This window comes from Pholcus phalangioides, unplaced genomic scaffold, assembly GCF_987345545.1.
Source record: "Pholcus phalangioides strain wild (caught in Gottingen) unplaced genomic scaffold, Ppha-v1.0 ptg000014l_1, whole genome shotgun sequence".
Classification (NCBI taxonomy): Eukaryota; Metazoa; Arthropoda; class Arachnida; order Araneae; family Pholcidae; genus Pholcus; species Pholcus phalangioides.
In genome coordinates, this window is record NW_028301607.1 from 13,108,811 (window position 1) to 13,123,760 (window position 14,950).

General features: G+C 34.3%; 1 protein-coding gene across 2 annotated transcripts in view; it reads left to right on the forward strand.

Annotated features, from left to right (window-relative positions):
- The window catches only part of unk (RING finger protein unk), a 28,630-nt gene extending 23,477 nt beyond the window's left edge, over positions 1-5,153 (forward strand). The window contains exons 15-16 of one of the 2 annotated variants that reach the window (XM_089241767.1): positions 1,025-1,186; positions 1,763-5,153. In XM_089241767.1, coding sequence (XP_089097893.1) covers positions 1,025-1,186; positions 1,763-1,939 — 339 coding nt within the window. In that variant the 3' untranslated portion in view covers positions 1,940-5,153. The remainder of the gene's footprint in view (positions 1-1,024; positions 1,187-1,762) is intronic. The other variant, XM_089241768.1, reaches the window with a different exon arrangement.
- Positions 5,154-14,950: the final 9,797 nt, after the last annotated feature.

Consider the following 14,950-nt stretch of genomic DNA (forward strand, 5'->3'; position numbering starts at 1 on the left):
GGAATCTTTCCAGGGGAATTTTGAGTAATTAACCTTCAAATAAACAAATTGATTTAATAACTTACAAAGGTATTTTCAATATTTTAATTTTTTGTACAAAAATATTTTAAACTTTTCAATCATCTTTTGGAGGAGGAGGGGGGGGGGGGTCTGGTCTCCTAAGCCCTACCTGCGTAAGCCTCTGGTGTAAATGATGTTGAGATAAAAATACTCTGGGTGGGTTTATGGAATTTTTGTGACATCAACGTGAACTCTTGTTTGCAATATCATTATTTTCTCTGAATTTGAGATTTCAATATTGTTGCTGCGGTCATAGCATATGCCTTTCATCTTGTGTCAAAGAGGAATCTCAAGTTACTTTAATTTCCAATATGATCTTATGAGGATTTTCTACCAAACTGTTGTGTGCTGGGGAAAAATTTGTACATTAACAAAAAAATACAATTTGATAACTTTTTGTGGTGACCCTTTTCTCTTGATGCCCTAAGCACGTGCTTATTTTGCTTAATGGTTAATCCGGCCCTGCTTACGAAAAAAAAAAGCTGGGGAAAATTTTTATTTGGCTATAAAATATTGATAAATATTTAAAATTATGAAAATGATAAAATATGAAAGCAAACTAGTCCCAAAAATATGTATTATTGAAAAAAAGAATATATTTCTGCTCTAAGATGAGTTATTTTAAAATTTGAAAAATTCACTGGAGGCAGCCAGGAGTAGAACGTTTACTTAAAAAATGAAAATTTGTTCAAGAAAATTTGAAAAAATTTTTGATGGAAAAATTAAGGTAGTGACTTTTTAGAAACTGGAATATAAATAGAAAGTGACGAGAGAAAAATGAAAAAAAAAAGTTCTGCATCAAATATATTTAATGTAAACTGCTGGGGCATAATTTAGGCAAATTTCATAAGAAAAACCTATATATTTTTTTTATTCTATGACTTGATATTGCAACCATGCTCGCTATCGTTCATTTCATTATTCAATTTCATTTGATGATTTTTATACTTTTCTACTTACATAGGCCGTTACAAAAGCTAATGAATTACAGAAAGAGTTGGAAGCTTTAAAAGGGGGATCTTATCTCCATAGTTCAACTAGGGTTTCTGATTTAGAGACATTACCTAAAACTAAGTTGAAGCAACTTCAAGAACAGCTTAGAGAAGATCTAGAAAGAATCGACAAAGTATGTATATTTGTAATATATGGTATGTTTTTTTTTTCCCCTATCAACTGCAACCCCCTTAAGATCCATATAATCTGTAGAGGGACGGATCAGTTAGTAACAAAGTTGAAATTATATATCTGTACTGCTGAAGCAAAGCACCAGTGTTTTTGAATTTCTTGAAAAACAGAATATTTGTTTGAAATTTTCACTTATGTGTATCCCTTGGTTTTTTTTTGTTTTTTTTTTTTTTAAATCGTAATCTGTATTTTTCATTCTTGTATTAATATTTTGTTGGAGATTTGAACTCGTATTTCTTCCAAAATACCTATAAACATACTGGTTTCAGAGACTGGTACTTCAATTGTATATCCTTCAAATTTTTTTGCCACAAGTCTGTATGTAAAGGAGTTGATGAAATTCATCAAAAGTTCATTGAAGTTTTCAGATTTCATTGTGTTTATTGGTTGCCTGAAAAAAGACAAAATTATAACCATAGGATATATATTTCAAATTTTTCTGAAAACTTGGCTTGCAGAGTTTACTTTGTTTTTTTTATTACACCATATTTAATTTATATACCATTTTTAATTTCAGGTAATATTTTACCAGTCGACATCAATGTGTATGATCTGTGAGAAGCAACAAAGGAGCGTGACAGTGGTACCATGCAGCCACTATATCTTATGTAACCAGTGTGCGCCGCATCAGAAGAAATGCCCTTATTGCGATGAAGAAATAACATCTCTTTCAAATATAAATGCGTCATTATAAAAATTACAGTTTTTAGGATTTTAATGTACGAACGGATTTAAAAGGAAAAAATGTTATGGAAAATATAGTTCAGCTCTAGACCTTGTTGTAAATTTGTGTATCTTTTTTCTCGATCTTGCAATTCCCTAATGTTGTGAGAGGGGGGTGGAAAAGCATGTATAAAATAAAAGTTTTCCCCCTTCTAAACTGTCCCACCTTCACTCACCCTCCTCTCATTTTTTTTTACCTTTGCTGCTTGTATATTCGCAAAAATCGTTGTATACGGAAAAGAAATTTTTATCCTAAAAAAATACAAATTATTCTTAGATTGGAAATATTGAAAAAAAATGTTTTTAGCGAAAATTTAAAATTTCACAGAAAATCTAAATAAATATACTGTCAGATTATGAATATCTTTCATTAGATGAATGCTTAAAATATTTTTCAAAATGGAGGATTTTTATTACGATTGTGAAATATAATGTTCCACAGATTATATAATAGGTGAAAGTGTAAATTTAAATTTTTTTTTTTTGTTTTTGTGTATGTGTTGTATTTTAATTTTTTTTCAAATGTCCATTTGCGTTTTATCTTTCATTAACAAAATGTTTTAATTTTTTTTCTACTTTTTAGGGATTTTTCAAGTTTTATATTTTGTGTATTTGGTATGTTTTTTTTTTTCCTTTTTGAAATTCCGAATGGTTTTTTAATGAAACTGCCCATTTGTGCTGATTTAAATAAGTAACATTTTTTTTTTGCATTTATTTTAATTTAATGGTACTTCTACACTGGTGAAGAGTTTTCATGTTGAAATGATTTAGAATCTATTAAAATTTTATCCATTTCTTGATTGAAATTTCTGATTGTACCGAGTCCAAAATTAAGCTAAAGATTTTTATGCAATGTAACTACTTCAGGAAACGGCACGAATTTCTCAAGTAGATTTTTAAAAATGTATTTCGGTGATCTTGGTGGTGTATAATGATATTACAATACAGTATTATTGTACAGTATTGTATTATAACCATTTTAGTTCAATTTTTTTCTGCATTGTGGCAAGGGCAAGTTGTAAGCTATGAGGCTTACTTATCTTAGTTCTAAAATTTTCAGACGCATTTTAAAGTACTAAATTATTAATCTCTTCACATAGAGCCAAAAATGACTATTAAAAACTTTATTTTATTTGTGTTAAATAACTGTTTATTGCCCTTTAAAAAGAAAAAGCCAATTGTGTCTATCTTTACTGTCACCTGCCAGGGTCGAAACTCGCTTTTCTTCTGACCAGTGTTTGCTAATAAAAAAAAATACTTAATCCTTTTAAACTTTTGGTAATTTTTTTTTAATAGTTATAGCTGGTAAAAAAAGTACTTTAATTTTTCGCAAACTACTCGTAATATGGAAGACAAATGAAATTACTCTTCAAGATTATTTTTTCGGATAATGCTGCTTCGACCATATTCCATGATAATTAAAGCATTTACCGCCATCTCATGGAACTTGAATCAAACTAGTCCTGTAGCCAGTCATGCTTTTTATAGCCAAAGTATATAACTTTATATGTTAATACGAGTCTTTGGTTTTGTTTGCAGTTTTTTTTATTAAATTTCTTAGCATTTTTTTTTTGGGGGGGGGGGAATAAAATGGTCAGTTTTTTTTTTTTTGACTAGACAAATTTCAAAAATGTTGATGTCCTCACTCTTAATTTAGTAATCAATAATGAAAATACTCTTAGCCCAAATACCAATTTTTAAGTTGCCATGGTGAATTGGGATTAGTAAAGCAGTGTCAACAACATAACGAAATTAACATTTTTTTGCATCGTTGGAACCTGGCAGTGTAATATACAAGTGTTTATGTGTGTGATCTTCACATTGTCAGATCAAGGAAAGGTTAATCCAAAATACAAGTTTGGAAGGTGACAGCACTATTAAATTTTTGTAGTTGGTTTTGCCCCCACAGATCAGTTTTGACATCGAGCCATCTTCAGATATTTAAAAAATGCTTTAAAATTTCAGGTATTTTTAAATTTTTATTGATTAAAATCATGGACAGAAAGCTGAAGATTGTCTCCTTAAAATAAGATATATAAAAGCTTGCATGCATTCTTGCTGAACACCAACCTCTGATTCAAAAAGTCTTAATTCCCGTTGAATGGAAGCAGTATATAATCACTTTTTTTTGGCACTGTAAAATCGAGCAAATGTTAGTTTTTTTTTACATATTGCTGTTATACTTCAGAATAAATAGTTTACCATGGAATCAAGAATGGTTTTTATCTCGTGCAAATACAAAATCATTCGATTTCTATTGCATGCCTAGTTGTATTCACTGCAATGTATTGAAGTACTTTTTCTCTCTCCTTGTCGCTAAAATTTATCTCTGGGTAGTTTTGTTATGAACCATTTTGTATATCGGTGTATTGTGGGTTTTTGTGAAATTGTATTTGCTGATGTGTAAAAGAAAAGCACAAAAATGTTTTTAAAATTGCGGTCTCGGTCTAATCTGAGAAAAATCATTGAATTGTCTGATATGTGATGACCTAGTGTTTTTCTATATCTTGGAATTTTTCTTTGTTTTCTTAATGCTTCGATTGTAATGGGAAAATTTATATTAACAATTTGGCTTGTAAATGTGATTTCAGTATCGACATGATGGAATGGTAAAAAAAACGTAATTCCCTGTGTTTTAAATACCTGTGAGATACCTTTTCGTTCGTTACATTTTATTCATTCTGGTTAAGTACAGCCATCGATGTGGTTTTTTTTCATTGTAGAGTTTGTGGGGAAAATGTAGCAGAAATCTCTCGTTTGCAATAGTTTTCATTGCAGATTATATATTTCATTTATTTCTGAGCATATGTCTGCATGCACACATACCAGTGATCGCAAGTGTAAAATTTTTTATATTTAAATTGATCCCGTGAAATGTCAACCCGTGAATCTTGTTCCTTAAATCCTGTGAATTGAAATCTGGTTTTTGCTTTCTATTATGAATTGTAATGTTTATCCTTGTATTAATTGTAATAATTCCCTGTTTGTGCGTGTTATTGTCATCGCTAGCTTTATATTCAAACTGTGAACTGTTTTCTAGTGTTCTTGCTAATGGGGGGGAGAGGAACTTTTTTTTCCGTGACAAAAGGGAGAACATGGTCAGATGTCATGATAGAAAAACATATTTCAAAGCAAATTATCTTCACAGATTTGATTTCAACTTTTGCAAAATGTTTCTCACAAAATATTTTTTCGGCAATGATGAATTTTAAAATTAAAATTTTTGTCTTACACCTATGAAATGAATTTGTATGTTAGTCATTGACTAAAATCATGAAGCGGCTTCTGTTCAAGTAACTGTAGGATGATATGTAATCAAAGAAGATCAGTGTGTATGTCAGAAGCTTGTTAATTAATCCTTTTCGAAGCTCGCAGCTTTTTCTTCAGATTTCTTCTAATTCACATGCAGTAAGGCCTCTCAAATCCAGACTCCTCTAGACCGAGGTGATTCCGGATTAGGAAATCATCCAGATTATGGATTAATGTTATGTTCATTTCCCAAGTTTTCATATCTAAAGCAGCAATATGTCTTTAAGCACTTTGATTCATATTTTCCTTAGCAAAAAATTAACAAAAAGCAATATATATGCACATAGTTAAGGATAATTTAATTAAAAGTATTTCCAATTAACATATTGTTTTGAGTTACCCGTAGAAGAAAAAAAAAAATCTGTATTTATAAACATTTTTTGTAGTCATTACTTAGATCCCAAAAAAAGACCAAAATAATTGTTTTTGTTTCTGAAAATCGTAAACGACAAATTTTCCTATTCCATGTTCTTCACACAGTATTCGTATTAATGTTCTAGCTTTCTCAGGAGTTTAATTTTCTCGTATGCATATAGCATTCATGTTCCCATTCGCAGCTTGTATTTGATGTTTTCGGTATGTTCAGAAATTCACTTAGATAATCACGGGAAGATAGAGCACTGGACAAATTCTAAAACACTAAAAGGTTAACTGTACTGCATGGGGAAATGAAGATACAAATTCTTTTGATCTCAAAGTTTGACTTTCTAACTAGTCACATTCATTGGGGGGACACAGTTGCCATCAATGTTTGCCCAAAAATTGCAGTGGAAACCAACGATAGGAAGTGTAAAAAATAAAAATAACCAAGAGTTAGAAAAGGCCAAAACAGAATTAGGGTTAAGAAAAACATAAGTCCCCAGTGGCAAAAAACAATCGGCTGAATTGCCCATATTTCTGAGGTCTTACTGAATTTGTATTTAAAAAAGTATTTACAGTTTTTCTTAAATATTAGTCTTTTCTTAGTCAAATTTGTCTTAAGTATAATTTCTAAAAAACGAGTCCCTGTGATCCCCAAAGCAGAATGTTCTGCATCAACAGCACAGCTGACTGAAAATGTTCTGCAGTAAAAATTTATAGTGTTTTCTATGCAGAAGAGTTCTTTTGAAATTCTTCTCAAAATTGCTCTGCTTTGGGTTCTGTGATTGATAGTCATCTGTTGCTCCTAGTGATCATGTAAAAGAAAGAAAATGTTTTTACCAATGCAATATTTTCATGCAAGAAAAATATGTGCTGCTTGTAACTTTATCGAGAAATGAGCTTAGATAAAATAAATTAAATTTCCTTTTTGAATTAAATGAGATCTCAAAAATTAGATAATTCCTACAGTGGTACAATGACTTGAAAGTAATTCTTTCCAGAACTTTTCCACATAAAATGATATTCTGATCAATATGCTCCATTCTTTCTCCTGGTCTGGCAGAACCTAGTAACCAGACTTTATCATACGTAAAAAAAAATTAGTAGACAATGCCAGTTTTTTAGTTGCTGTGGCGACCTGGCACCCGTGATTTTTTAAGACTGTCCATGGCCAAGTCTTTTGGATGGTCAAAAATTTCCCCAGTTTTGACAGTGAGTGCAAGAAATCCCTTACTTTTGGAAAAAAATATTTCTAGAAAAAAGACTTTTTATATAATTTCCGGAACATAATTAATATAATGTAAATTATTACCATTGCATCAAATCACGAAAAATTTTATTTTTGGGGAGAAAAGACAATTTGTCAAACAGCCAGTGTCACTTTGGCCTTTCGACAACCAAAATTCACTAGAGGACTAGTATCTGCTTAAACCATGTGTCCTGTTAAAGTCTATGTGCTGTTTCGGGCCCTTTGGGATTTATTGTTGGCGTGATTTGATCTGAAAGTAGAGTAATGACATGTAATTTAATCTGGTTGGTAACTTGGTGATGGCTTGCACGATGTCACATTTTTGCTAAAGGAAAAAATTTTTTATTCTTGTACAGAATTTTTAAATCCGCACGAAAATACCTTTCTCCAAAGTTGGCAGCTATGCCTTCGCACCAGTAAGATTAGATGTACGGACCCCCGTGCCAATAAAATTAAGGTCACAGACATAAGAAAATATTCAAGCACATATAATTATAGAAACAATGAGTCGATTGTTGGTTTTCCCATCCAAGCTTACAGACCCCCCACCATCTAAAAATCCAACCAAGGATCCTGGTTGAGGACAAGGTTTTTTTTTAACCTTTTTTTTGTGCATAAATCATCCGTTTGGATTGATCTGTCCAATGCGAATCAAACTCTTTTGTAATTTATGGACGAATCTATAGAGAACTGTATAAAAGCAATAAAGATATCCCCTCGATAAGGCCTGCGATTTCGCCCATAAAATAATAGGTTGAAATTCTCAAGACAATGTGCGAATAATAAGAGCAGCATCATTTATAAAGGTTGAGAAACACCAAAGAGACAGGATAAAACTTAAGAGCTAAACGATCAAATCACAAGTATCCACATAATAAATATATTGTGTGGAGGCACTTTAATTCTCGATAAATTATACTTCGAACAATATATAACTTTTTTTTCTCTATTATGGTAAGTCTAGTTCTGCGGTAAAAAAAATCAATCTGGCATAATTCTACACATAACTGGCCAATTTACTATATATTTTTGTGTTGTATCTGTGTGGAGTGGTTCAGATATATTCTCCAGGATACTATATATATAACGTGGTAATTTTCCATACATAATTACGCTGGTTGTTTTGCCGACGTACAGCAGTAATCTGAATTTGTATTATATTGTAGGGGTAAACTGAATCGCAAAGGATTCTTAATTGTTGTGTGTGTTGTCCGGCATTATAAACGGATCGTTGTTGTACTCAGTCGTATAGGCCAGTTTATATACACTCAAGGGCAATTGAAATAGAGATATCTATCTAGTATTTTATAGCATCACCTTTGGGCCTGATGGTGGTGGCAATTCATTTAGGCGTGGTCAATAAGGCAAGGCTAACAAGTTACACTGTGGTATCTCTTGATTCATACAGGGGCCCAAGGCTCTGGGTCAAATGGGGGCGCTAAATATTTGAAATTTATTTATTCCAAGATTATTTTTTCATCAAATATGTGTGGATTCTCATCAATTCTGAAATCACTCATCAAAAACACCTTTTTAGTTATGAAATTATTTTCTCCATCCAATATGAACTTTCAATTCTGAAATTTTTTCATTAAATATGATTTTTCATTAATTCTGGAATTTTCCTCAAATATAAATTTTCTCATTAATATTGAAATAATTTCTCCATCTAGTGTGAATTATCATTAATTCTGTGATTCATTGAATGTGGATTTTCAATAATTATGAAATATTTCTTGATTGAATGTGAACTTAAGTCCGAGATACTTTTCCCCCCATCAAATATGGATTTTCATCAATTTGAATTTTCATTAGTGTTCTTAAATAATTTTTTTTTATTGAATATGAACTTAATTCTGAAATAATTCATCAATTCCAATTTTATTTTTTATTGAATATGGATTTCCATTGGTTCCGAAATTTTTTTCACTGAATACGAATCTTCATTAATTCGGAAATCATTTTCAGCATTAACATTTTCCACAAGTTCTGTAATTATTTGTATCAGAAATATGAATTTTCATTAATTCTGAAATTTTTTTTCATTAAATAAGAGTTCCATCAATTCAAAAAATATTCATTAATTATGAATTTTCATGAATTGCAAAAAGTGTTTTTTTCCCATATTAATTCAGAAACTATCTTAATTCTGAAACGTTTCCCAAAATTACTGTATATATGCGTGTATATAAGCCGACCCCCTTTCACTTCAGGTCCACTAAAAGTGAAATAAATTATAGGCCTGTGTATAAGCCGACTCCCTAAAAGTTAGCGCATTTTAGAGGGGGGGGGTTGTGTATTTCCGTGCAATAAAAGTTGATGAAAAATGATTCACACTTTTTAATCACTTTCTCCAAGCTCTACATCAAAAGCCAAGTCATGATTATGTGGTGTGGCATCTTCGTTTTTCATCTTTAACTATGCTATTATTGCCATTGTCACTTTGAAAGAGGCAGGTGCATGCATTACTGATATAAAACTTTATAAAGGATTTGTGATGATTTTGGTGGAAACAGATTTCCAAGCCGCACAAACCAACTAGGCCAATGTCTGGTTTCTTTAAGGCGCTGCTTTTTGTTTCTTTATTGGAACTTATCCATTCAGCCCATAAATTCCTTGAAAAATCTGTAAATGCTCATTAATGATCACATCAAATGCTATAAAATCGACATTAGTCTGAGTATCAAAGCCAATGGAATTTTTCATTTTTTTCTTTGGCTTTAACATCATCGGTTCTGGGGTGGAAACATCGCTACAAAAATCACTCTGCTAATTGGTAGCATCATCTTCCAGTTAGCCATGCAGAGACCATGTGAGTTTATGATTTGGTGAAGTGTGTGTGTACGGGAGTCATTTTCTCTTAAAAAACTGACCTGTGTATGTATAAGCCGACCCCCCCCACCCAAAATTCAAAAACAAATTTTTCCGCGAAAAAAAAACTTATATACTAGTATATACAGTAATTTTTTTTCGGTATTTCTATTCTGTCAGTGTATACCAACGCTGCACAAAGCTTCAAGAGCCTGCGGGGCATGCATTGAAGACTTCTGTTGTAAAGTCTTCCCACAGTTCATGATTTTGTTGGCAGGTGGTACACTCTGTCCCACCCATAATGAGTTGAACGATGACTGCTCCTATCAGCAGCAGTCCTATTGCTGCTCACATCGTATCAGTATCTGTCACAGCTGTGTCTAATTCAATTGCTCTTGAGTGTATTTATTGCCCCCACATCTATGATTTCTTCATTTATCCAGAGTATCTGTATTCATTGCACACTGTTCACAAACTATGAGATGGGTCAGTCTGCGGGATAGTTTTGTTATCAATGTGTCACAAGTTTATAATTTTTTTTCCCCCGATGACTAAACCTTAGTTATTATGTCTGTATATTTTCATTTTATTTTCGAGAGTAAAAAAAACTGTTATTATGGCATCTGTATATATTATATAGTTAGCATTATCGAAATATCGCTAGAATTGCATTAAGAAATTTTTAACAATTTTCTTTTTCATTCCTTGTCAAAGCGCACAAGAACTGAAATTTATTGAATAATCTTTGAATTTTCGTTATTTCTTCAAAATTTTTAGAAGATATTTTGTTCATTTAAAAAAATAATTAGATTTTTGATGTATCGATTCTTTCTGCTTCGATTATTATTATCGGCTATGATAATTTGTTTGGAATTGTTGAAATCATGCAGCGTTGAAAGACTTGGCATGTATGTGTATAGAGCATTAGATTTATATTTTTGGCTTCAGTATTCCTAAAAATAATGAACTGTGTTATTATTATTAAAAAAAGCGATGTACTAAAACTCTGTTCACAGAATCGAAAGTGTCGTGCCCTTTCTTTGGAATGTATTGTATCTCGGGCAGAACTCTGAAGACATAATGTGTGGCCGTTGCGTGTATGGGAGAATGTTGTAGACAGGGCTGTACACAAGATTGACCTACTGAGGGGGCACACTGGGTGTGGAAGGGGGCACAATGAAATTTTACTAAAATAATTTTCGGTTACCAGCCTTCAAAAAGCATTTTGAATTAACAAATTAAGATCGCTGTATGCAAACATTTATATGCTTACACATCTGTTGTAGGCTTGATGTGTGTGAATCAGCCTGGTGGAGACTGAGTAAACAAAAGTACGAGACAAGTACACTGCTGGCCACCCAAACTGCAACACCAACAAAGACAAGAGATATCGCAACAATATTTATTTTGTAGATAACATGTTGACCAAGCATCAAATGATTAAATTTATAGACTTCTGTGAAGTGTGGTTCCTGCCAAAATCAGTAGCCAGAGTAGCCGCCATTGTTGGAGATCACCGCTGCCACACGCCTCGGCATTGATTCAAAGAGACTTTGGATGTGTTCTTGGGGTACAGCAGACCAAGCAGCTTCCACGCGTTGCCAAAGTTGATCTGGTGTGGCAGCTGGGGATGTAATCTGGGTCAATTGTTGAGCAACCATGGACCACATGTTTTCTATCGGCGAAAGATCCGGAGAGCGAGCTGGCCAGGGAAGCAATTCAATCTGGCGATTGACGAAGAACCTTTGGACAATGCGTGCCACGTGTGGTCGCGCATTATCCTGTTGAAATATGGCTGTGGGCAAGCCCTGAAGGTAAGGAAGGACAACTGGCTCCAACACCTCGGAGATGTAGCGCTGGCTGTTTAAAGTACCGGCAATGCGTACTAGAGAAGTGCGAGAGTGATATCCAATACCGCCCCATACCATAATACCCGGTGCAGGACCAGTGTGGCGGTGCATAACGCAGCTGTTCAGCATCCTCTCTCCACGGTGTCTCCAGACTCTAATCCGATCATCGTGGTGTTGCAGACAGAAGCGTGACTCGTCAGTAAAGACAATTTCATTCCATTGTGCCGTCCACATCCTTCTTTCATCGCACCATTGGCGATGGAGACGTCTGTGGTTCTGCGTCAAGGGTAGACGAAGCAATGGACGTCTTGCGGACAGACCACTCTGCTGTAAACGGCGTCGAATGGTACGCGCAGACACTGGATGATGCGGTACAGACTGAATGTGCTGTGCTATGGTTCGTGATGTGGCTGAGCGATCCGTCATTGCCATACGCACAATGCGCCTGTCATCACGTGAGGTGGATGCGGTCGAACACGTCGGTCCGTCGTACCCTCCTGCATCCAACGATCACATATCCGCATTACAGTTGTTTGGTTTCGTGCAACACGACTACCGATTTCCCTGAAAGATAATCCACAATCTCGGTAGGCCACTGTCCTTCCTCTGTCGAACTCGGATACTTGATCAAAAGATTATCTCTGTTTTCTACGAGGCATAATTGATCGTTTTTGAGAAAAAACCACAAGAAAACCGCAATTGCCGTACTTCAAATCGTCGAAATCTCCAAGCCTTAAATAGCGCTTTGAAGTGGCGTCACAGGCGCGCGTGATGTGCGTCTGCGCTGAAATTCTAATCATTTGCATATCTCACCTCCGCTAATGCATGTTGTAAATTTCATATTATTTGCATGCTTCCTTCAGGGTGTTGCATTTACGGTGGCCAGCAGTGTAGTAAGAGTTCGCCCTGGGCTTGTTTTCTGCATTGCCATTCCCCTCGATTAGGGTTAACAGATTCGAAAACTAAGGACTCCGAGCATGCATACCTTCAGTAACATTGGGGAAATCAATTTTCACAATGGATGGCGCCACTATTTTGACCAATAAAACTAGCCTCATCAATAATTTTTCCCAATTAAAACAGAAAAAATTATGGGAATTTTGACTGCTACTGGTCAATGGAAAACAAAACCACAAAAGTACTGATATTGAAGAAATGTTTCAAAGTTGGGGAAAAGTAATTCAGGGAGCCTGAAAAAAAAAAGAAAAAAAAGATGAAAACTCGAATTTTCCAAAATGTAACAGGACACTTGAAATAACATCAGAAGAGGGGACGTCTAATAATCCTAAACCCAATGGATTACTGGGCAGACAAAAAGTCCAAGACAAGTTTTGAAAAATTAAAAAAAACCCAATTGCCTTCAAAAATGTGCTGGTTTGCACAAAAATATTTATGACATTGTTTTGATGAACTTGAAAAACAGTTTAAAATTCCATTCACAGATGGTGCTGTATCATAACTTGACAAAGCTTCTTTTAAACCGATCACAGCTTGGACCTACTATAAATTTACCATCAACTTGTGCCAGAAGTGTGCATGTGCGTGTACCTAACACTAGAGTTACCAGATTTGAAAACTAAGGATGTCTGTGCGCACACTCTTTGTGATGGCAGCACCACAAAAAAAAAAACAATGATCGGTCTCCCTCCCCTAAAAATGCATTGTCCCCACTGTCTGGTCAGTTTATTGCTTTGCCTGAAGCATGGCAAAAGGTTTTCCTTAGCAAAGTACTTGGTCTTTTGTTACATTTATTGACGTTTCTGAAGGTTTCCATAGCCTTTTGTTAAGCTCTACCCCCAGGTTATTTTTCTCTCGGAAAGTTGCCATAGGAATGGGCATTGCATGTTATTTTCCTGTTTCTTAATGGAAGAGGTAACATCCTGTCTCCCCACTTCAGTACATGGCATTTGCTGTTGGTGAGCAAACAATGGTATCCTTGAAATGGATGTTGTAGTTTTGTTCCAGAGACAGACTGTCTTTTTCATATTATCCTGGTGTAACTTGGGCCATGTTATAGTCTGTCCACGTAGAATAGTACCTGCCCTGCTTGGAAGCAACTTGGGATCTTGTACTCTGGGAATTTGGCCAGCGATTGGTCATAGCTTATAAAAATTTGTTCTAGAGGCATACTTCCCATTAGAAAAAGTTTCCAAATAACATGTAGTACTCAGATGTCATTCATGTTTCGAGGGGTTGTATAGTTATTAAAATAAGAAAATTAACTTTTTATACGATCCCCAACACCGAATTAGAATGTTTTTGCCACCGCCTTTTTCCTGATGCCAAAAAAACATATTTCTAAGTGCAATATTAACCGAGATATTCAAAAAACGGAGGAAATTTCTAAGCTCTAAATGCGGAAAAACGCTTACCTGGCACATTTTTTAATGGTACTAACAATGTGGATTTAAAATATGTACAAAGGTAGCATAAATTTTATAGTACATGGTAAGTGTTCCCTCTTCATATGAATGCTAATCCCCTGTACAATATTTTTTCTTGGTCCCTAGAATATTGTTATATCAAAGTTTTGCAGCATTTGGGTCGGTTTGTGCAAGGGGTGTGGTGCACCTGGGCGGCAGCTTAGGTACTGTAGTTAGATACCAAAATTTGTAAAAATTTCCAATAGCATAAACTCACATGACATCACACTTTTGAGCCATAGTATAAAAACAAAGATAATAGAACAGACAGGACCATAATACTGTAGTAGGAAACAAATGTACTATGCCATAAGTTGCAAGTGTGCACGTTGGTGCAGTAACTTTTCTGAAATGGCCAATACAAAAGCAAAAGAAAAATTCAGCTCCTTACTTGTCCGGCTTTTCAACACCGGAAACAGCATTGAAATTTATTTCTTGAAAGTTGCATCATTACACAGGGTGTCCCATAAAGACTGCCAAAACTCTGCACAGCCAGATTCCTTGCTTGGAATACATAAAAAATGCTCAAAGAACTGTACCGGTACGACCCATAGTTTTTGAGAAAAAATGTGAAAGAAAAGTATGACGTTGTATCCTATGTTATCAAACGATAGCTAGACTTTATTCCACGGCGTGTGCATGCATGCTCAATATGTGTGGTGGACATTTTGAACATCTTCCTATGTAAACATATGCAAATACCTATGCGATATTCATGTTTCCAATAAAGTTTTTTTTTCTTGCACCGGATATGACATACTTTTCTTTCACATTTTTCTCGAAAATTATGAGTCGTACAGTTCTTTGGACATTTTTTATGTATTACAAGCAAGGAATCTGGCTGTGCAGAGTTTGGGCAGCCTTGATGGGACACCCGGTACCTCCCACGTGTATATCTGGTATAATTAAGAGCAGTAAAATGATCCTGGACTGAAATATAGGAAAGTTCCTTTAAAAGCAGGACATATGGTCACTAACAT